This window comes from Benincasa hispida, chromosome 9 (genome assembly GCF_027475165.1).
Source record: "Benincasa hispida cultivar pf3 chromosome 9, pf3_genome.v1.1, whole genome shotgun sequence".
NCBI classification, from domain to species: domain Eukaryota; kingdom Viridiplantae; phylum Streptophyta; class Magnoliopsida; order Cucurbitales; family Cucurbitaceae; genus Benincasa; species Benincasa hispida.
Window position 1 is genome coordinate 51,529,612 of NC_143486.1, and position 24,652 is coordinate 51,554,263.

The 24,652-nt window shown below is 35.4% G+C and overlaps 1 protein-coding gene and 1 pseudogene across 1 annotated transcript; one reads left to right on the top strand and one right to left on the bottom strand.

Annotated features, from left to right (window-relative positions):
- Positions 1-463: 463 nt before the first annotated feature.
- Positions 464-1,129, top strand: LOC150033891 (uncharacterized; annotated as a pseudogene).
- A 3,190-nt stretch (positions 1,130-4,319) lies between these two features.
- LOC120085782 (26S rRNA (cytosine-C(5))-methyltransferase NOP2B-like) lies at positions 4,320-10,072 on the bottom strand. Its single transcript, XM_039041967.2, has 17 exons — positions 9,655-10,072; positions 9,383-9,549; positions 9,209-9,272; positions 8,983-9,116; positions 8,809-8,892; positions 8,650-8,724; positions 8,490-8,561; positions 8,327-8,400; positions 8,027-8,079; positions 6,705-6,814; positions 6,413-6,481; positions 6,173-6,247; positions 5,995-6,087; positions 5,830-5,909; positions 5,635-5,734; positions 4,727-4,986; positions 4,320-4,603 (listed from the first exon to the last, which is right to left on the bottom strand). The coding sequence occupies exons 1-17, from the start codon at positions 9,923-9,925 to the stop codon at positions 4,549-4,551; spliced, it is 1,836 nt and encodes a 611-aa protein (XP_038897895.1). The 5' UTR covers positions 9,926-10,072; the 3' UTR covers positions 4,320-4,548.
- Positions 10,073-24,652: the final 14,580 nt, after the last annotated feature.

Below are 24,652 nucleotides of genomic sequence, written 5' to 3' on the forward strand. Positions count from 1 at the left end.
ATGAGCAAGGACTCAATTCCAAGATGGGGTGCTCTAGGCACCCCCATTTAGAAAGAAGGGTTGAAGGTTTTGGGCCTATAGCTTTCCCCGCTCGCCCTTCGTCAGGTGGTGCTTGTGTGTAGGATGTGCTACCAGAAATCGAGCTTGAAGCTCTCGCCTTACCAACGTGCCGATAGTTGATGGTTGTTGGTCACGACTACAACCAAAAAGTTCCAATGAAGATGATTATTTCACATGGAGGAATGTGCATCTTTATGTTGGGTATTCTTTTGTCGTGCGACTTGGTGAATTATGTACGACTTGTGGCCCACGCCTTCTATTTGTTCAAGGCGAGCAGTGTGAACTCTAATTCGATCTGGGTATTCAATCTCGTCGCTGAGATGCTCAGTTGACTCCTTAACCTTGATAGGAAAATGGCTTATTCAATAATTTGTGCATAAGGGTGAGGAACTTTGGATGAACTAATGCGAATGGGTGTAAGCCTCCCTACTCGAAAACACCCAATGCTGACCACACTGAGAGACACGAAAGCGCAGGTAATGCCAGTTGGCAAAGTGGTGTTAAGCATCCCTAGCGGTACGAAAAGAGAGGTCGTAATGATATCATCTACGTTCGTACCGCTCCTCGTGGAGTAGATCCCGCATCCAACCAAGTCTTTGACCAATGAAGGGAGAATTCCCACTACCGCTGGCAGGGCAGCCGAGCCGTGAGCGCAATGGGAATAGGCTTCCCAAAAAGCTAGCCTGGGGCCAGAGTCAGCATAGAATGAAGGGGACGACTAGTTGTGTTGGCAAAGCCAACTTCTTGGGTTTTGGACAAAGAAGAGCGGACATGGGGACTTAGGTCAGAACGTAGCGTAACTAAGAGAGCCATTCCATTTAGGGCGAGGTCGTGTGGTTATGGAAACGGGCACAAGTGGTTTAATGTTTGAGCTAATTGGTTAGACGACAACGACTTCACTTATTAGATTAGTATTAGCCACCTATCCTGAAATCAAATGGGATAATAGAAAGAACGGGAAGCGCGGGAGCTATAGAATTGGTTTTTTTAGGTATCATGCCCCACGAATGAGTTGCTAAGTGCCCCTTAGCCCCGACCGGTAGCTGCTGGGTTTCTCCATCTCTCCTAAACTCCCCCCGGTCTTCGGCCCAACCTGTATGAGGCAAAAACTCGTCTCACATACGATTTGGAGGTCGAGCCCCACTCTAGCAGTAGTGGTGCGGCTTAGGTCAACTAACAGAAAGAAGATACAGTTCACTCAACGAATGCCTTTGGGTTCCGAACTCCATATGGGGAAGAAGCGTTGTTGTTTGTGGGGTCTCGATCATTTACATGGATCCACTTCTTATTCCGTTTGTGGTGATTTTATGATCTATAAACCGTCCCTAACGAACGATCAGCTCATCTTTGAGCATGATAAATCATTTGTACTGACCAATTGCCAATAAACTTTCTAGCTTTATATAAGAATGGAAAACTTGAGCATTTTCTGCATCGATGGATGACGAATCGTGAACATAATTACTTCTGGTTGACCATATTCCCAGAAAAATGACACTTTTGAGAAACGAAGAGCACAACTACGTCGCTATACATACAAATCTATTTACGGATCTATATGCTTCGATTGGAACTGGAAGTTCCAAAACAGGCGATTGGTATACCACCATAATGAAACTGCCTTTTATTTTTTTTATTCGAATAGGATTTCTAGTGGCTTCGTTGGGAGGCTCATGTAGTTTGTTACGTCAACTCCAAAAGGACAAGTTGCATTGGAATTGATAAAGTTCCGTGGAGTTCATAATTGCATAAAAGGAGGAGAAGTAGTGGTTGTGGTGCGTCAAGGCACTTCTTCGACAGTCCCCGTCCGCCTGGCTTGCCGACCCGCTCTGAAGAATTCATGGGCCGGTGAGACTCCAAGACAGGGGGTGCGCACTACTAACCAAGCCAAGCCTAGTTCTCGCCGATAGGCGTTGGTAGCTTGCTTCCAAGCCTTGCCAACTATAATAAATGGTCGTGGCCATGGCTCTAAGGAGCCTTAAGCACTTGTACAATGCGAAAGTGCTTAAGGAAGTGAGTAGGATGGAGCGAAGCAGCTCGCCTTAAGAAATGAGCGGGAGAGAAGCGAAGCATTAAAAAAGAGCTCTTTTTTTTTTTCGTCAGCGAATTTCACTCATCAAGATCTTGTTTGATCTGCCACTCTTAGAAGACCACAATATTCATTCTTTTGGGGTTAATGCTCTCAATGTTGAATCGATCATTCGATATCCTTTGACTTATGAGAGGACAGAATGGGAGAAAATTTTATAGACTAAATTGTTAGTTACATAAAAATTTAGGATCAAAAGAGCATTTTAACATCAGTTTTTTTAGTTCCACAATATGTGTTGTGTTGGGGGAGTTTCCAATAGTTTGGTTGAGAGAATCATTAACTAATGCATGAACCAACTCTTAGGTAGATTTCTATGTTGATAAAGAAGACCAACTTGAACATATACTTGATGAGATAACGATATGCAGTTGCTCTAAATATTGGATAACTCAAACATTGAAGAGAAAAGAAATGTTATGTAAATTTGTGATGATGAAATGCTTAATTTTGTGAAAATATTGATAAAACGTTGGCTAAATTAAAAAAAAAATGCTCTAGAACTTTGAATTTGTGTAAAAATACCCTTAAACTTTAAAAAACGGTTTAAAACTAACTCATCGTTAGTAAAGCATACAGAATATGGCATGAACAGTTAAAAAACCAAAATCATCCTAGCTAGCATAGATCATATGTGACTTAGATGTGGCTGATTTGGGTAGGGTTTTAATTTGTTGAAGAATACACAGAGATACTCTTATTGATTGTTAGAATTATACATGTTGAACAATCTTAGCCAGCTATTTCTTTCTAAACTTTTTCTTGAATTTTTTTCTAAGATCTAACAATCTAATTCAAGCCTCAATTACTTAAAGAAAAGACATTTAAACTAGTGTCATGCTGTAATTGTTGGGCGAATTTTCTCCAATATTGAAATTGATTGAAATAACTGTGTCTCCTAAGTTTATAATTTGCGTTTAATCTATAAATGATACAGTTGAAGGGTGATTTTTCAAAACACTTTCAATTGAAGAGTTGAAGCATTGACACAGAAGGTAACCAATGTTGTTTTGGTGGTGGTGAGTGTTTACTTTGAGAGTGGTGTGAGTTTCATGTTTCATTTTCTACTTTTTTAGTTGTAACAAGATAGAATTCTTAAGTATGTAGTCTAAATATATACATTTTCAGTGACAATGGTAGAATTTAGTAACACTTATAACAATGGTAGAATTTAGTTTCATGTTTCATTTTCTACTGTTTTTTAAATTACAGTTGTTTTTCATTTGGATTAGTGCAAGTTTTGATTCTGGTTATGTGGTTTTGATTTGTTGGCATACTCTTAAAATAACACTCATCTATAACAAACCCAAAGGCTCAAGCTTCCACATTCTCACTTTTTCCATGTTATATAGATATAAGTTTAAAGTTAACATCCACATTAAATTTTTGTTAACGTAGTTTTGAATCATTTCGAAAGTTTAAAGGTATTTTTGACACAAAATCTAAAGTTGAAAGATCTTTTTTTTTACAATTTAACTTAAAAAGTTAATTCATATTTCTATAAAATAATAATAAATTATTTATCTTAATAAATAAATATTTTACACTTTCTTAATAAGTTAAAATGCTTGCAATTTTGTATCATGACCACATTTAATGGATTAATTCAATCTGATTGTGTTTGAAAATTATGTTGTCGTTATTACAATTATAATTATGGTACTCTTCAAAACATTATTGATTGATTTATAATTCTAAACAAACGTAATAAAAAATGGTTCAATTACATTTTCAATTATGACCTATTATGATTGATTTATTAATTAAATCTCATTGCAATTACACCAATTTTCATTATGAGTAAACATGGACCATATTCACACAACAATTTGTTGCTTTTTTTTAACCCATTCATCGTTTTATGCTTACGGTGAATATTGTGTGATTCAACATGAAAATTTTAGATGGAAAAGACCAATTTTCCCCCCAAATTTTGGGTCATATTTCTTTAACTCAAACATTTTCTGGTCAATTTATAGATTGTCCAATTAAATTTTGAGATCCTATAATTAGGGATGTGTATCTTTAAATCAATTATTAGATTAAGTTAAAATCAAACCAAAAATAATTTAGATCATCTTTCAAAAAAATGTATAAAGGGCTGCTCATTACTAATTTCTGAGGAAACACCATGGCCTCATCAAATTGATAGGCTATAAAGAACAAATAATTCATCATAAAAATATAATTAGAAAGCAAACATGTGATGAGAATGATCCTCCTACATGAATCGTTAGCTAACAAAATTGGACATTTCATACAAGAATATTTCTTTCCACAGTTGAGCAGAGACTTTAGGTGCTCAATAAACATCACTTGATTTCACTCTATTATAGAATTACCATGTATATCGACTAGTCGATCCTTAACATGTACCTCAAATGATTAGATTTCAAGTTTTACACTTTCTTGTTCCCAGCTTTCTTTTCCCTCAGAGCTTGTCGTTTTTCCTCCCTGCAGCAAGTCCAAAATGAACCGTAAAGATCTCAGAAAATACAAGCCAACCATATGGATATGGCTATAACAACCAACTCTAAAGGCTAAACTACTGTTAGGAAAGATCAGCCAGCTTCTCACCTAGCTCTTGCAATTTCCTCTCTTGAAGGAAATTTTCTCTTCTTCCTCTTTTCCACAGTGGGCTTGGATTCTTTGCCATTTCCGACATCGTGATTTTGTGAAACCTTCTTCCTCTTTTTACTGTCATTTACTTGTGGGTGAAGACATTCACCATCGTTCTTCTCATTTCCGCTCTTCCCTGCGTCATTATCTTCTTCCACAGCCTCTTCCAATGATTCTGAAGATCGTGCAGTTGAAATCTTGTTGCTCATTTTCTTGAACTGTTTAACAGTGGAAACTAATTAATCCAGAATTGTATTACATTCAAATCAAAAGGTCCTACATTACGAGCCATAATAGAATATCAATTAAAAGTTGAAAGATAAACTATAGTTTAGTGTGTATATATACTATATATTATGTTATGGGCGAACAACGGGAATATATTGAAGCTAAATCAAAATAAGAATTTTACAAATATAGAATCTTGATGGCCACAACTGTTAATGTTCACTTTCCCTATGTTTCGTGAACACTCCCTTTGTAAATTAAACAAAGGTAGGGGTAATTTTCTGTGAACTCCTGGATAACAGTCCAACAAAAAATACATGCAACTCAACGTTATTTCTCACGTCAGTCTTTTTTTCATCAAGTTAAATTTACCCTTTTTTTTGTTTGCTTATGTTTCCCTGACCTGAATATCCCCGACTTAACCAAAATAATAATAATAAACAGCACACTCTGAACCTCGTGTTCACGTGTGTAGAGCATGTCTAAGGGTGTCGATATCAAAACTTTGCCTAAATTTGAGTATGTATGGTTCCAAGGTGTATACTAGATTACTAATTACGGAATTTAAGATTTATTCCTCAAGAATGCAAATTCCTGATATCCAAGCCAACATATCATCTTTCAAGACTGAAATCTACCTTTGCCACAAAAAAACCATCCATGTTGTGGACATGGGGGTAGAAACGTCTTGTCTTCTCCAAAGATGGGTGAAAACGCTTTTCCCTGAACCGTATAAATCTAAAACAAAAGTAGATTGGTTAAATGAGGGTATGAACAAGGATGCTGTGGGAGTAACTTCTGTTTTAAGTCTGGAAAAAAGCATTGTGGGGTACCCGGGACGTCCAAAATCAAGGCCACATGGCACAAGCTTCACATCCCTCTTTTTAAGGGCATAGTCAACAACTGCTTCATTCTGCACAATGCAAATGTGCGATCAGTACTTGGCAGTATAGCGTCAAGAAAGAAAAATAACAAAATGCATTGATATTAGTGCAGACCTCATCAACCATTATGGAGCACGTGGAGTAAACAACATATCCCCCAGATTTTGAATTGCAATCGACCATGTCAATTGCAGCAAGTATAAGTTGCTGTACGGGACACAGTAAGATTTATAAGAAACTTTCCTTTTGTCCAATGGAACCAAAACAATAATTGAAGTACTATCAGATATACCTTCTGCAACTCAGCACATTTCTGGATTTCTTCCAAGCTTTTTGAGGTTTTAACAGATTCATCCTTAGATACAACCTAACCACCAAAAAAAAAAAAAATTATAGAACAATAGTGCACGAGAAAATGGTATCATTGGAGAGATGAAAATAAAGTAATGTTGATCTCAATAATATGTGCCATGAATTTTAAATAATCTTCCAGGGTAATAAAGAGTGCAATATTTTGACACGGGTTACTTACTCCAGATCCACTGCAAGGGGCATCTAATAGAACTCTATCTGCTGTATTCACACCCAAAACTTTCGGGAGCTGAATGAGAACAAACAATAAAAAGAAAGAAACTTTAGTGTGAGCTTATATTCTATTTCTCATGACACAAACCATGCAGAAGCTAATTTCTCCAAAAAAAGGATGATAATAAGACAGGTATAGTTAGACCAAACCCATCTATGTTCGAAATTCTAAAAGACATGTATTAATATAAAATAGAAAACAGTGGTGGTGGTGGTGATAAGAATAATGATAATCGGACCTCCTTCCCATCATAGTTGCAGACAACAGTATTTGTCACTCCCATCCGATGTAAATTTGCGGTAAGTGACTTCAATCTTGGTGCTTTCATCTCATTTGCAAATATTATACCTGAGATGGTTAAACAGTTAATGAACAAAAAGAATCAGAACAGTCAAAATTTTACATCAAATTCACAAATAGAAGAAACAAAAAGTTGATTAACGACACACAACAGCCAACAATGAAGGCACATGGCATGGTAAGAGATCAGAGTTTTTTTTATATCTTTTAGAATACATAATGTGAAACTGTAGTGAAGAACTGGACAATTCTCAAAAGATAAAAATTGCCAATGGCATTTCTGTAACATTAATCAACCTATCAGATAAAATTACTTTACGACTACATATCCTACTCTCCAACATTTCTATTACGTAAACAACTTTTATTTAGAATGAATGAAAGAATACAAAGCCCTCAAAAGGAAACCCTCCTAAAGAAAAGGTCTCCAATTGAACAAAATAGAGACTATAAAGTCTTGAAATACCAAGGAATTTATAAAATCAAAGTGGAGTCCTGAAGAAAGTATTCAATACTACCCCATTGTACTCTATTATTGATTACAAGAATTGCATTGAAAATGAACTTATGGCTAGTTCATATTTATTAGCAGACAACGGATGCTATTCAAAATACAAAAAGAAAAAAGAAAAACTAGATTCCTCTAATCTCTACATTATACATATTTTATATTTATAGCCTTTTATTGTTTCAATTTCATCAAGAAGCTAAAAGCCTAACACTAATACCCATAGAACTTGCCCAATGTAAATAATAGTAAAGGGCTTAAAGAAAATAGATTCACAACATGGTGGTCAAAGATCGAAGATTTAATATCCTGAGTTCCATTGACAACCAAATGTGGGTGGTAGGCTCAGGTAGTTGTTCCATCCAGGAGAATAGTCGAGGCACACACGATCACACCCCATAGAACTTGAGCTTGCATGTATCCATTTTCATAACAATTTTAAAACAATAACTGAATTGGATCAATCTGAACCAACCAGTTCTACTTAAAACCAGTTGGCATTTAATTTAATTGTTATCTATCAGTTTGTTCTGGTTTAGTCAAAATTAACCACAGAAAACTATACCCATCGACACCTCAAATCTATATATATTTTTGCAATATCCTACTACTTCAACTAGTCCTTGTTTCCCATATGAATAATACATTTATATTTACTCTATAAAAATACATTGAAGGACATGGTCAACAGTTACTTCAGCCACTAGACTACGTACACGGACATCAACATATCTTAATTAGGGTGTACATACCACTATTTTTCATGAGTGCCGCTATGTAAGTAGTTTTACCACCAGGTGCTGCCCTGCAATAGTTTCAAACTATTATAAGAGAAGATATTGATTGATACAATAGTGTGCCAAATATCCAACTACATTGACAGTGACTATACTACTGTAAGATATGACAGATTTCTAGTTGCTAACTTCTGGAATCAATGAGATATAGAGAATAAATTTCAAATAAGCCAACTTTGCAGGATATGACATCCTCTTCATCAGTTTAGAAAAATGACAGTAAAGTATCACTGAGGAGCCAAGTTAGTCGCTTACGCCATGTCAACAATTCGTTCTTTTTCCTGAGGAGCAAGAGCCATCACAGGCAGAAAGGAGCTTGCGCCTTGTAGCTGTATAAACAAAATATACCTATTTACTACCTAAAGTAGTGAAGACTGAGGAGTGTGCATAAAGGTTATAGAACTAGTACACAGTTTACCATGTAAAAACCAGCCATATATTCAGGAGTTGCTCCAATTGGCACTTGGGAATCATATACAACAAGTCCAACCTGCAATTAGTACAGGAAATATAACTACTTAATTACAAAAAAGAAAGTAACGGGAATGGAGGATAACTTCACAGACTAAGCACCTTACCTTTGACCACTTGCTTAAAGGATCTAGGTTTACACCTCTGTTAATCAGAACATCTGCCAGATCCCGCCTCCTTGTCTGAGAGCAAAGAGAAGTATTTCAATATGATACAGAATATCAGAAATCTCATATCACAAACAGAGCCACCTGTATGGCAACTACCTTTAAGGTGTTGGTCCGCAAACATATCGGTCTAGGCTTTTCAAAAGCTTCAATAAGTTCCATTAGCTCAACTACTGGAAACATCTGAAGACAACACGTGTTGGTCATTAAACTTTCATATTAACTTTTACTCCCAACACTTAACACAAAAACTAATTATAAATGAGCGGTTACCTCAACCAGCACCCCAATAAGAAATTCGTTGTACCCATAGTATGAACCAATATCTTTCTTAAGTTGTTCAACATAATCCTTACGCGTTGCTCCCTCTTGCCTAAGAGCCTTGAAATTCGAAAGAACTCGAACAACTAAAATTACATTTCAGCAGACATGGGATCACATAAGTACATGAGACGCTATGGAAAATAATACATTGCAGAGAACAGATGAAAATGCATACTCTCTCTTATCCGCCTTTGTAAATTTGAAAGGTCAGGAGGTCTAAGCGCCTCCTCTTCAAGTTCCTGGTAAAACATGGTAATAAGTAAGACATTTAAAAGAAAACTACAAACCATAAACCAATCACATCAAAATCAAATAAATTAAACAGGGTGAAACTGCATATAAATGCAACCTCCTTGGTTGGTAATCTGAACTCGTCGGATTCTTCTTTAATATTAAGCTGCATTTCATCCGCTGCATCTTTTTCTTCCCTCGCCCTTTTTTCATCGATGATTCTCGACTTGTCTTCGATGTCAGTTTCATCAGAATCAGAACTTGAAACCGAGCCTGAATCATTCTCTACATTGAAAAAAAAACGAAAATTTGCGATAAACCCCACAGAATAAGGTGATAGGAGAAGAGAAATCATTATGAGAAAAACAAAAAAAAAAAAGGGGTAATGACCTTCGTCACTTCCTTGGAGGAAATCATGAGCCAAAGGGTCATCACCATCAGAAGAATCTTCAGAACCAGACCCAGATCCTTCTTCGTCTTCTTCGTCACCATCAATGATTCCATTGTCTACTTCGTCCTCATCCAGAGCATCAGAAAGGTCAGAATCATCATCTTCCTCCTTAGAACGTTTAGGTGTGAAGAGCTCGTCCTTCTCCTTCCTTTTCGATGGAGGGTCGTCCTGTTTCACACCCTTCTTCTTGTTGAACTTGGCAGCAGCCATTGAATTAGAGAAGATGCTTAATGAAACAAGGTGAAATATACCAATTTCTTGGCTGATTGAAATCCCTCGGCGAAACCTGGAACTACAAAGTGAAGGAACGACTAATTTTGGGCTACAGAAAATATAAGGAAGACATTGACAAGAATCGTCGACAAATGGGGGTTTAGGGTTTTGGCAAAATTTGGTCACCCAACTATTAAACCGGGTCCCGGTCCATGATTTTCCAATCGAACCGGTATTTAAATTGCAATGCAATAGCTAAGGATTAAGACCTAAGACCAGTTTGGTTGAGAATTTAAATTTTGTTTTATATTTTGTTTTATGTTTTCAAATTTAATAACTTCGACAAATATATATTTTGATATATAATTTGAATTCTGTTTCTAAAAATTGTTTAAATCGAATTCAAACGGTATAAATTTATATTTTCAGTTTATCTAAATTTTGAATATTAAATTTTACAGAAAATAAAGATAAAAATACTTAGAAACATATTATTTCAGGTTATAAATTCAATTCATTTTTAAAAAAATAAAAATATATATTATAAATTATATAATATTCCAAATTAATAATTATACAAAAAATTAACATGTTCATAAATTCATTAATAATAATTTATAATCAACCTAATATTTAGTGGTTAACCACAACTAGTTTTATGGTTTATCAACACATAGCTGTTTAAATTAGAATCTAAATTTTGAATCTACTACCAAACACATATCTAAAAATATGAATTACAACATTGTTTTTATTGAATTCCTTGGTTTAAAATTTCTATATTTCATATTCTCTACCACACAGGCTCTAAAATATCGATGTTGATATTGATATCAAGATTTCGATTTTACAATTATATCAAAAAATTTTCAATATAGTACGATATTTCTATAAGCTAAAAGAATTATCAAATTTATTTAGGCTAATAATTAGATTGTTTTTGTTCCTGTTTGTCAAAAAAAAAATGTATATTTGTACTCTCAAATTAAGTTACGGATATCGTAATCAATATTTTAATTTTTATTTGTTTTACAAGTCATCTGTCCATGAACTTATCCAACTATTAGTTGAGCGTAGACTTGGTTTGTAACTTTTTTTAAAAGAAAAAGACTTTCTTGGTCATTAGGTTTTGAGTTTAGTTTCCACTTGGTCTCTATGTTTCAAAATGTTGCACTTTTATAAATTTTGAGTTTGATTTCGATTGGTTGGCTTTTGGCCATTAATCTCAAATTAATAATTAATATTATGATGATAACAAATTTGATTTTATTTACTAATAATTTGTATATTTTCAATAGTCCATAGAGTAGAGCTACAACGTTTCTTGAATCACCCAAATCGGAGCTCAAATAAAAAAGATATAGTCGAAACAATTTTGAAGGTAGAATATCCATAGTGGTGACATCGCCGGTTTAGTCATTAAATTAGATCAATTAGAAAGTATCACTTGAACTACAAAGGAGTGACACAGGGGCTTAAATTCATATTAGGTGGATTTTAGTTTTCTTTAAAATTAAAAACAAAAAACAAACAAACAAGTAGAATTTGATTTGGGAAAAAAACCAAAAATTCATATGGAAACTTACTAGTTGAAAGGGAGCTTTGTTCTACGAAATTCGTCACCTAATTCCGAACCAAATAATTTTAACAATTTTCACTAAAAATGTAGTAGTGGTAGTACGGGTTGAATACATGAAACCTTTGAATTTCTTAATCAAACAGTTTATAGCCCGTTGCAAGAAAAGTAAATAGAGATTGAATTCGAATAGTTAAAATATCTAACTTAGGTTTTTGAGTTGTTTCTCCAATTTTGCAACTTGATCGTAGGTCTATCAGATAACTCTTATACCATCTAATCTTAGCCACTAACTCAGAAAAGCTAGGTGAGAATCTTATTTATCTAATTAATCAATTTAATTAGATGAAACACATCATAACTAGTTGGCTAACCGCATTAAGATCGAGGAACCTACTTTGAACATCCAATTGGAAACGCCAAATCAAACATTTAATGTAATTCTTCCCTAGGTTAATTAGACCATATTCGTTGAGATATACAACTTACAAGCTAATTTAACATATTGCTACACCAGATTAACAAACAATTTAATGTCACATATTGCAAATTAACATATAGCTATTGATTATATGTCGTAAGCGAAAGCACAATCAAATTTCATTCATAATCTAAGAAGAATTTTAAAATATACAATAACTCGATAAAAAGTGATCTAGACCTCACAAGATTGCAATAACAGGGAAATCTATTCAATGTCTAAGTTGGAAAGCATTACCTTAGCCCATAATCAACATGCCGATCAAGGGGGAATGGTTCAAATACATAAACTAGACAAAAAATAGCAAATAGTAGAGAGAAAACATCTTCAAATCGGCATAAAATGGAGAAAGACTTTAACCTAGTGGCTGTAATTCTTTTTATAGAAATTGAGATAGTGTCACGGCGCTAGAGTGCAAGATCATGCTGTTAAGGGACATTCGCACGTGCCCAAATTTCAAATCGCCACGGCGCTCTAAGGTAGCACCACGACGTTGTACGTTTGCACAAAAACATGCTCTCTACTTTGCAGCGCCAGACATGGCGCCTTGCTAAGCACAGTTGTACTCCCTTCAAGGTCAAAATGGTAATTTTGGTCTTTTCTTTCTTGGTTGATGCAATTAAGCTCTATTTTGGCCCATTTTAGCTCCATTTCATCACTAACACCCCATTCTATCATTTAAATGTTCGAAACCTTCAAAATAATCAAATAAACACATAAAATTCAAGAACAATCCTAAATTAAATGGAACAAAATAGCACATTTTCGATGCTATCAAGATTTTTTCTTTTTTAATTGTAGTTTTTGGAAATAATTAGGGAAATATGGTTGTTTTTTTGGGTTGGCCAGTTAAAGTTGGAAACTTTGGTAGGCAAATTGTTCGCAGGCACAACCTGCGAACCAACGCTCTCCCCCTTAGAATTAATAGCCAGTAAAAAAAAAAAAAATAAGAAGCCATAAGCACATGTTTGGTGTTCTATGTATGCTGGTTATTTATACTTTTCTTTTTACCTCTTGGCCTACCAATATACCAATATTTCTATCCGTTTTTTTTTTTAGAAAATTTCCCTATCTACGATGAAAATTTTCCATTTTTTTTTAGAAAAAGAGAACTTCCAGTTGAAAATTTTCCACCTAAAAAAATTGTTCATTCAAATATTATGTCATTGGAGTTTATTGCTAGTTCATTTTTTTCACATGGTTGATTGACATCTTTTTGATAGGGTGATTAGACAGTTGCCTCCAACAAGATGTCCCATCATAGTGCGATGTTGAACCCAGACTGTATGGCATATATCTACTTCAAACTCCAGATTGGTTTGGGCACTTCGTAGAAATTTTGTTGTAATAACAAGTGTCCCAATTGATCCAACAATGGACATGTAACTCAAGATCATAACTATTGGTAATCAAAATATCACGAGTCAGTACATTACTCGTGAAGGAGCAACTTTTGGTCAACTGGTATGTACTACGACTTACTTTTTTATTTAATGTAATTTTTTAAAGTATTGTCTAATTATTTTATCTTTCGCAGAAATCAAACAACAACTACCTTCGTGATATCTCAAAAGATCGTCCTTAGCATATGCTATTACTAATGAGATATACATGGAGCAACTATATCATATGTACGATATACCTATTACACCTCCACCTGCTCCTAGACATAGAGGTCGTGCTTGAGAAGAAGAAGTTGAATATGATGAGGTTGACCATAACATTGAAGACTTTCCTATTATGACACAAACGCAGAACCAAACTAGTGATGCTAGTCCATTACCCTGATGTGTCAGCTTTAGGGCTTCAATAAAATCTGGATGATAACAAACTATTAATGATCAATTCACAATTGAATTTCAATATAGAGCTACACAACATGTTTCAAACCTACACAAAATGTATAAGATCTACCAAAAATTCAAAAAACATCTCCAACAGCTTGACAATCAAACAATGTCATACAATATATTCCAAAACTACAGAAAGCCTATGATCTATCAAAATTTTAGAAAACTCTTCAACAACTTTACAACCAAACAAAGTTACATAAATACCTAAGGGATACTAAAAGTTCAGAGCGAAAGCCAAACAAATATATATTGTGGCACCATGCAATCCGATCAAGTGTAATTTGACACATGCTCCATCCACTCAACTCAGACCTTATTGAGTTCTTCTTGGGTAAAATGGTTTTAGTATTAAACTACATCAAAATAAATAAATAACAAATATTACAATATATTCATTTTACTAAGTTTGCAATATGTAAAAAATTAGAATAGTGATATACAGGGGAATTGATAGAAGTATCTGGATGATGTAAAATCTCTCTCATGAACTTTATTATATATTACCCACATTCCACACTACTTTTTTGGCGAGGGCACTAAAACGTAGAAATAAATAACAATAATTAAGATTTTTTTTGTACATATAATAATAGATAATTGGTTATAACTCAATTTTATTTGCCTTTATCGGGAGTCATATAGTATTGACATGTTTTTGTATTCGGTAAATACTTTGAGTCATATACATTTTCGTTGTGCAAAATAAAAGATAAGAACATCTAAACACAAATGCAAACCTTTTAACAAACTTAAACAATAGAAAATTTAACTATATTAATACAATGTTTTACAAACTTATGTATTTACAATATGTTTTAGATCATCGAACCTGCTAGGGTGTACTGAGTCAAAATATTTGTTGTATTTGCATGTACATTAACTACATACAATATCCAATGGCCTCTATCAAAAGAAAAGAATGAGTGATGACTATCTTATCAAAAGCTACATAAAAACCCAACTAATATACAATAATTTAAACTTTTACCCAAGATTATATGGAATCAACACTATTTGTCGTGGTTGATCTGAGGAGACCATTGATAAAGTTCTTGTTCGATTGGCTGATGTCCCAAAACAAGGTGCAATGTCGTTCGAGTCAACTACTTTGAATAGATTCAGTACTTCTATCCTTCAAAGTATTTCCAAAGAAACCTATCGAAAATAGTAGTTTAACCTAGGGGTATTTTTGTAATTTACCAGACCCCCTAGGGTTTCCTCTTGTCTACTTATTTGAGCATTCTCCTTATATTCTGTGTATCAAACAATAATAAAAAATTAGTCTATATCGTGGTTTTTTCTCCCTGTTCTAGGTTTTTTCATGTAAACTTGGGTTCTTTTTCTTCTCTCTTTTTCATCATGGTATCAGAAATAAGTGACAAAACCATAGCCGTCATCGACGAGAATCAACCACATCCTCCTTCAGTAACCTCCGTTGGAATCAGTGGAGCCATGAATGTCAATATCACGGCAGTAATACAGGTAGTCGTCGAGCAGTACCTTCAAACCGCGCTGCCCCAACTTGTTTCAGCCATTGCGTTCCAGCAGATGGGTCAGATTGAATCCAGTCGTGCGCAGCTAGTTCTTCCATCCCAAATTGTAGCCATGGCCAAGACCAACTGTGCATAGCCGTGGCCGAGTCAAGCCGATGATCGAAGCCAGCACTTCGCGCCGAGTTTAGCCGACAATCGAAGCTAGAAGGTCGTGGCCGATCCTTCCCGATCACAACTCCCGTTTGCAACCTCTCCTTCCCTATCGGAGCTCCTGTTCGTGACACGTCTTTCTCGATCGAAGCTTCCATTCGCGACTGACACCTCTCGATTGCAAGTTCCATTCACAACTGATCCCTCCCAAGCACAACCAGCCATAACAACCCAACCGGCCTTCAACCCAACGATCAGCGTCGGTTCGTTACATCTGGGCCGATGAGCCTCTGTCAAACAACCCATTCCAGCCGCGATAAACAATGGCATGGTTCAGGGCCCAAACGAAATCCGACATCATTTCGCCCATCTTCAACAGCAGATTGCAGATTTTGGAACAGTTCTTGGCACAAACCCATAAACAGTTCAACCAAAATTCTCCATCAATCTACCAATATATTCTGAGAATCTGGTAAATTCATTCCCTATTTTACCCAATACAAATCTATTGTCTGGATCAATGGGAAATTCTGTAGGATTCATTATTGGAGAAAAGTTGAATGGCCATAACTAATTTTCCTAATCCCAATCAATTAGAATGGCTTTGGAAGGACGACATAAATTTGGGTACTGGATAGAAGAAATACCAAGACCTGAACTGGGTGATCCTCAAGAACATATCTTGAAAGGAAAAGATTCGTTGTTGCGATTCGTTCTTGTTAACAGCATAGAACCCTAGATTGGTCGACCGTAACTCTATGCTACAATTGCCAAAAACATTTGGGATGCTGTGTAGAAGTTATATTTGAAAAGGCAGAATGTGTCTTGGCTATATACATTACGGAAGCAGGCCCATGAATGTAAGCAAGGGACCATGGACGTGACGTCCTACTTTAACAAATTGTCCTTATTATGGCAAGAGATGGACTTGTGTCGAGAAATTGTTTGGAATTACGCGCATGATGGGGCTCAGTATTCTAAGATTGAGGAAGCTAACCATATCTATGATTTTCTAACTGAGTTAAACTCGAAATTTGATGTTGTTCGGAGTCAGATATTGGGCCAACATCCTATACCTTCCCTCATGAAGGTGTGTTCAGAGATACGTTTGGAAGAGGATAGATCGAGTGCCATGAACAATCCAGTAAGAACATCAACTGATGTTGCTGCCTTTTCTACAAAATCGTTCGGATTAGAAGGCGATGAGAAAACTCCACCTGTCTGTGAGCACTGCAAGAAGCCTGGCATACAAAAGATCAGTGTTGGAAGTTACATGGGAGACCTTCAAATAGCAGACGACGTCACTCACATGGCAAGTCAAATCCTGGACGTGCTCTAATGAGTGACTCGACAAGTGAAAATTCCCAAAATCAAACTCCAGCAGATGGTAAAAATAATTTAAGTGTTGTTGGAGTCAGTGTTCTTGCGCAGTCAAGTACGATTCACTCTTTTGGCCTTATTAGCATTAATGAGAAAAAACCCCAGATTGTTGACTTAGGAGCTACAGATCATCTAACTGGCTCATATGATCAATTTATTTCATACTACCCGAGTGCTGGTAATGAACGAATTAGAATTGTAGATGGGTCATTTGCCCCTGTTATAGGAAATGGCAATCTCTCTCCGTTTAAGGGTTTAATGTTACTTGATGTGCTGCATGTTCCTAAGAGTTCGTATAATTTGTTATTTGTCAGTAAAATTACAAGAGATATGAGTTTTCAGGCTGTTTTCTTACCCAACTCTGTTTTATTTTAGGATCTGAACTTGGGGACGACGATTGGCACTGCCCAGCAGGATAGGGGGCTTTATTTCCTGACTGATGATATTTCCTCTAGGAATTGTTATAGGACCAGTTTTATTTCTTTAAAATTTTCTACTTCTGAGAATGATTTTATGTTATGCCATTTTCGTCTTGGACATCCCAATTTTCAAAACATGAAATATCTTTTTCCTCATTTATTTCATAATATTAATATATCTTCCTTGAATTGTGATGTGTGTATTCAAGCCAAACAAAGTCGAGTCACTTTTCACTCTCAGCCTTATAAACCATCCAAACCCTTCACCCTTGTCCACAATGATGTTTGGGGTCCTTCACCAATCACCACCTCTACAGGTAAACGTTGGTTCGTCACCTTTATTGACGATCACACTCGACTTATTTGGGTCTTCCTTCTTACTGATAAGTCTGAGTTGTTGTCTGTCTTCCAGCAATTCTATGCCACTGTAGAAACCCAATTCAACACAAAAATCGCAATTCTACGAAGTGACAATGGGCGTGAATTTTTTAATAATTCTTTCTGGGAGTTTCTTGCCTCTAAGGGGATTATCCATCAAAGTTCTTGTGCCTACACTCCTCATCAAAATGGAGTGGCCAAATGGAAAAATCGTCATTTGGTGGAAGTCGCTTGTACTCTTATGCTGTCTACCTCTCTTCCATCTTACTTATGAAGGGGGGGTGTTATTCTTACTGCCGCCCATCTAATCAATCGCATGCCTTCTCGTAGTTTAAACTTCCACAATCTGCTTGATTGTTTTAAAGAGTCATATCCAACCACCCGCCTGATCCTAGATTTTCCTCTTTGAGTGTTTGGTTGTGTTGCCTTTGTTCATACCCATGGTCCAAATCGCATGAAATTTACCCCACGTGCTCATAAATGTGTTTTTTTGGTTATTCTCTCCACTAACGTGGGTATAAATGCTACCACCCACATTCTCGAAAATATTTCATTTCCATGGATGTTACCTTTCTCGAGGATCAGTCGTTATTCCCTATAAGTCATCTTCAGAGGGAGAATTCTAGTGAAGAAACTAAGTGGTCCACATATTTAGTTCCCTTAGAGTTGTCTCCTGAACCTAAGCACGTCAGTCCCGTCCTTCCTACCAATCAGGTCCCATGGATAACATACTATAGGAAAAATCTCAGGAAGGAAACAGTGCCACCTGTTGTTTCTTTAGCTCCGGTCCATGAGTCTGACCCAATTTCAGCTCTAGGTATGTGTATTCATGACACTAATGATATTGATACTTGTATTGAGACTGACACTTGCAGAATGGACAGAGATAAGGAAGGCATTGATAGTACTACCAAGGAAACCATGGTAGATGAATAGACAGATAAAAATAATAATACTGAGGAATCATCCCTAAAGAATGAACGTGGTACTAGGGAGGATGATGGTGTGAAAGGCCCCTCTGAGAATGAACCTCTAAAATAGACAACCAATCATAATGGGAAACTTGACGAGATAGAAAGTCATGATGCTTCTCTTGATCTTTCAATTACCCTGAGAAAAGGTACTAGATCCTGTACAAAGTACCCTATGCATAGCTACATGACGTACAGTAACTTGTCACTGGAGTTCAAGGCTCTTACTACCAGTCTAGATACAGTAATGGTTCTGAATAGCATACATGTGGCAATGGAAAGTTGCTGTTATGGAAGAAATGAGGGCTCTTGAGAAAAACAAGACATGGGATCAAGTTGTTCTCCCTGATAGGCATAAAATGGTTGGATGCAAATGGGTCTTTACCATAAAATATAAGTCTGATGGGATGATTGACGAGTACAAGGTCAGATTAGTTGCCAAAGGCTTTACTCAAACCTTTGGAATAGATTATTCTGAAACATTCTCCCTCGTAGCCAAGCTTAATACTGCCCAGTGTTGTTATCTATTGTTGTGACCAAGGATTGACCACTTCATCAACTGGATGTAAAAAATGCATTCCTAAATGGGGAACTTGAAGAGGAGGTCTACATGAGTCCCCCCTGGTTTCGAGAGTCAGTTCAAACACCATGTGTGCAGACTGAGGAAGTCGCTATATGGGTTGAAACAGTCCCTAAGGGCTTGATTTGACAGATTCACCACCTTTATCAAAATACAAGGGTATAATCAAGGACACTCATATCACACACTATTTATAAAGAAGTCAATTTCAGGGAAGATCACAATTCTCATTGTGTATGTCGATGATATTGTGCTATCTAGTGACGATGATACTGAAATTATGAGACTTAAAACAAAAATAGCCGAAGAGTTCGAGATTAAAGACCTTGGAAAGTTAAGATATTTTCTCGGGATGGAAGTGGCTCAGTCTAAAGAAGGTGTTTCGGTGTCTCAACGGAAGTACACTCTTTACTTACTCAAAGAGGCAGGTATGACTAGGTGTAAACCGGTTGACACTCTGGTATAGTATAATGCAAAGCTTAGTAATACAGATAACAGAGTTCCTATCAATAAGGAATATCTATCAGTGATTAGTTGGGAAGTTAATCTACTTATCTCACACGAGACCTGATATATCCTATGCAATGAGTGTTGTCAGTCAGTTTATGTAGGCTCCCTATGAGGAACATATGACAGTTGTTGAGTGTATTTTACGATATTTGAAGGGAACTCTTGGTAAGGGCTTAATGTTCAGAAAGTCTGATAAAAGGTGCATTGAAGATTACACTGACTCTGACTGGACAGGTTCTGTTGTTGATGGAAAGTTAACATCTGGGTATTGCACTTTTGTCTGGGGTAATCTGGTTACTTGGAGAAGTAAAAAATAAGGAGTTGTAGCCAGAAGCAGCGCTGAAGCTGAGTACAGGGCCATCGGTTTAGGGATATGTAAAGAGATTTGGTTGAAGAAAGTGTTGTTAGACCCTAACCAAGATAGTGAGTTTTCGATGAAACTGTTTTGCAACAATAAAGCAGCAATAAGTATTGCAAATAATCCGGTTCAGCATGATAGAATGAAACATGTAGAGATCAACAGACATTTCATCAAGGAGAGACTAGACAATGGAAGCATATGCATTCTCTATATTCCTTCAAATCAGCAAGATGCAGACGTGCTCACAAAAGGGTTGCTCAGACAAAGCTTTAATTATTGTGTCAGCAAGTTGGGTCTTATTGATATCTACGCCCCAACTTGTGGGGGAGTGTCAAAAATAGTAGTTTAACCTAGGGGTATTTTTATAATTTACCAGACCCCTAGGGTTTCCTCTTGTCTATTTATTTGAGCATTCTCCTTGTATTCTGTGTATCAAACAATAATAAAAAATCAATCTATATCTGGTTTTTTCTCCCTGTTCTAGGGTTTTTTCACGTAAACTTGGGTTCTTTTTCTTCTTTCTTTTTCATGAAAACCTATATACACATGTTGAACAAATTTAATACTTCTATCCATTTAATAGTTACGCATAGAACTATCAAATATGTCAATTATCCAATATAAATTAATAAACATGAATTTAAAACTTCCACCATTCCGCACAGTGTCCTACATCATCATAATTATCTTTGTTTCGTCTTTATCAATAATAGGAATTTGTTTTCCATGTAAAATCCATGTCTTATAACTCTTGTCAATGTCATAGATAAACAAGTCGTGTCTAAATACGACAACATCTTGTTTGAATGTATTTCCAGAACAACCTATCTTTATTCATCGAGGACTCTATAATGACAATATCTATAGAAATAAAAATATATCAAAAAAATAGATATGTATATACGAACAACACTCATCTCAAAATCAACATTCTCAGACTCATTCCACAGATTTACAACTACCGACAAATATACCACAACAAGCATATCGTAACTCATGATAAAAACATGGGCTTGACAATTTTGGAGATCCATTCTAACCAATACTAGTGAATTTTTTCTTCTTCTTAATTTTTGGTGTAAATTAAAATTGGGATTTTACTTAAGAACACTGTCAACCATCTTATGAAATTAAAAATCAAACAAAAGGTCTTTCAACACTATATTGTAATGGACAATATTTACTATTCAAAACAAAAAATCCAAAAGCAAAAACAAACTCCACCATATTTAAGAATCAACGCCAATTATAATTCCGAAACTGCCAAAATGGTTGCAGTGAGTACAGTTCAACATATATCTCAACTAATCTAACCATGATTCTATAATAATTGAACCTAACAAATTTTAACATTCCTAAGGTGCGAACACCGTCGAACACCTGATGAGAAGAGAGATGAACGAGAATAAGAACGAGTTGGAACTAACCCTCGTCAGTTGCTGTCTAGTCTTTAATTGCATGCGCTGAGAACAAACACTTGTGATGAGAAAAGAGAGAGAACAAGAGATCGATTGGAGGCTTAGGATTTGAGGTTGTTAATATGGCGTTCTTTTGCTTAGATTTGATGGTGCATGAGGCTTCTTAAAACGGGCCTTTATAGGGTTAAAATTTAAAAGTAAACAAATAAATATTTTGATGCTTATAGATGACAATTCACAATTGTCATTATATTATAAGCTTCTTATTTTTGCATGAATGTAAAATTAATATTTGACGATTTTTATGACTTAGATGACGGTTTATAACTGACATTAAAACCTTCTTTTAAATGTCTGAAATTGACATCATACATGAACTTCATGTTAATTTACAAAATTTTACATTAAAATAGGCTCATTTTTCAAGAACCGCCATCATAAAATCAGACATCTAAAGCCAAAATTATTGTAATGTATTTTTATTTTTTTTTTTTGCAAAATTTAATATTTTCCAAAATTTAAAAATCAAAATGAAATCATCATAGCAAAAAAAAAAAAAAAAAAAAAAAAAAAAATCTAATTTGTAAATTCATTTGGAAATTTAGAAATTCTCATATAATTGTGAAATGTAAATTGGCTTAAAATTTTGAAAAATTATGTAAGGATTTGATATAATATTTGGTAAAAATAAAAAATTTGGAAAATGTCTAAAAAATATATAAGATTTGAGTATATTACATAATATTTGAAAAAATCAGTAAAATCTCGGTGTAATTTGTACGAGATGGACGAAGAAGGCAAAAAAAAAAAAAGATGAATTAGAAAAAGTTAATTTTTTAAACTAAATCTCGATGGTCAATCTCGTCCAAGATGGACCGAGAAAAAACTATTTGAACGAGTTTTCAAAAAGGGTGCTAGTTTTGTAAGATGAAAACTTTAATGTGTTATTTCTGACAATTTCCCATTGCCATACCCTGTCCAACACAATTTAGTTCCGGTGTTTTAAAATGTTACAATTTCACCATCGTTAAGGTTCAAATTTTGTTTCAATTTGTTTTCTAGGATTTATGGCCTTAAGCAATCCATATATGGCCTTAAGTAGGCATCCTGTCAATGGTACCACAAGTTTCATAAGATTATTATTTTATCTGGTTTTGATGTTAATAAAGTTGATGACTGTGCGTATCATAAATTCAATGGGAGAAAGTTCAACTTTCTAGTGCTATATGTTGATGATATTCTACTTGCTAGTAATGATATAGTCTTCTTACATTCAACCAAGAACTTTCTAACTAAAAATTTTGAAATGAAAGATCTTAGGAATGCATCTTTTGTGCTAAGTATCCAAATACTGCGAGATTGTTCTCAAGGCATTTTGGGCTTATCACAAAAGGGCTATATTGATAAGGTGTTGAGTAGATTTGGCATGTCAAATTGTGCACCTGGAGAGACACCCATTGCTAAAGGAGATAAGTTTAGTCTTGAACAATGTACCAAAAACTAATTTAGAGAGAACTGAGATGCAAAAGATTCTTTATTCAGTAGTTGTTGAGAGTCTTATGTATGTTCAAGTTTGCACTCGTCCAAATATAGCCTTTGTAGTGGGAGTTTCAGGCAAGTACTTAAGTTATTTTGGAATATCTCATTGGAAGGCAGCCAAACTAGTATGTGATATTTACAAAGAACGAAGAATTACATGCTTACTGATCAGAAGTCAGACAGTCTTGAGATATTAGGTACTCTGATTCTGATTTTGCTGGATATTAAGATAACAGGCGATTCACATATGGATATTTATACATGATGGCTAGAGGAGCTGTATCTTGGAAAAGTGCCGAATAGGCTCTTGTTGCCTCCTCAACTATGGCTGCAGAGTTTATTGCCTATTATGAAGCAACCAATCATGATTTATGGCTCATAAACTTTTTCACAAGGCTACGTATTGTTAATGATATTAAGAGGCCACTCAAAATTTCTTGGGACAATAAATCAACATTCTTGTATTCTAATAATAATAAAAGTACGACAAGGACTAAGTTCATCGACATAAAGTATCTTGTTGTCAAAGAAAGAGTACAGGACAAGTTAATTACTATAGAACATATAGAAACTTGTTATATGCTAGTAGGTTCACTTGCCAAGGCAGTTATTTTGGGATTGGTGTCCTAATTCTCCTAGTGGTCTCGTAGTTTGTAAACATTTTGTACATATTGTTATTAATAAAATAAATGTTATTTTATTTGCATTTACTCATATCCAACAAACTAAGATCCGTGGTTATTTCATGTAACTTAAGCATGTATGTGAGACATACAAGTGAATCATGCCATAAGTAATAACCTAAATGGTCTGTAGTATAAGGATAAAGGAGGGATACCTTATCCTAAGAACACTACAGATACGACCCGCTTTATAAATATTTACAAATGTTGTAGAGTGCTACAAATGGTCTGATCCTGACCATTCATGTGGAGCCATGCGAGCGGGGGTGTGCTATACAAAAATTTTGTATAAGACCAGACCACGAGATGATTCGTCTCTTTATATAACGCCATTGATAATTGAGACTTACATTTCACTAAAATGACTATAGGTGACATGAGCTTAATTCTGAGTGAGTTGGGAACTCCTACCTATGAGGATGGTCGTTTGATTAGTATGGGTGAGAGTGGTCAGATTGTCAACTCAACAAGCTTACCTTTTTTGAGATTCGTCTGATTTGGGAGTTGAGAATTCAGCTACACAAGACACAATTCACTTCTTCCTGGAAGCAAAGGTAAGTAGATAAATTACTCCCTTAAGGGCTGATTTCGGGTCTTGAACATAGTGGTCACACCCTCTCTTTGGAAGAAAGGACTCAGTCATAGTAGCACTATCACTTATTGTTCATTAGAGGAATCAGTGGTACTTAAGAAGTTAGATGTAACTACAAGGAGAAAATGGTAAATCAACCTAGCTGTACTTACGAGCGATTTGTGAAGGGTTATCGCACTGTTGATTGGTTATATGAACACAGAAATATATCTATAGTGTGAAGAGTGCAACTATCGGTCTTTAGTGGAGTGCCCGACAGTTAACGGATGGTGGATCTTGTGACTAAAGAGTTTAGTCATTTATTCATGTACCGTTGGAGCTTCAAGCTACAGGTCCATGA

Bases quoted from the DNA above. Each gene is read 5' to 3' on its own strand.
- LOC120085782 (XM_039041967.2), bottom strand. From the start codon at position 9,925: ATGGCTGCTGCCAAGTTCAACAAGAAGAAGGGTGTGAAACAGGACGAC. The intron at 8,080-8,326 runs GTAAGCGACTAA...AAACTATTGCAG, and splicing joins GAACGAATTGTTGACATGGC to GGCAGCACCTGGTGGTAAAA. The intron at 5,735-5,829 runs GTACCCCACAAT...CTTTTGTTTTAG, and splicing joins CTTGATTTTGGACGTCCCGG to ATTTATACGGTTCAGGGAAA.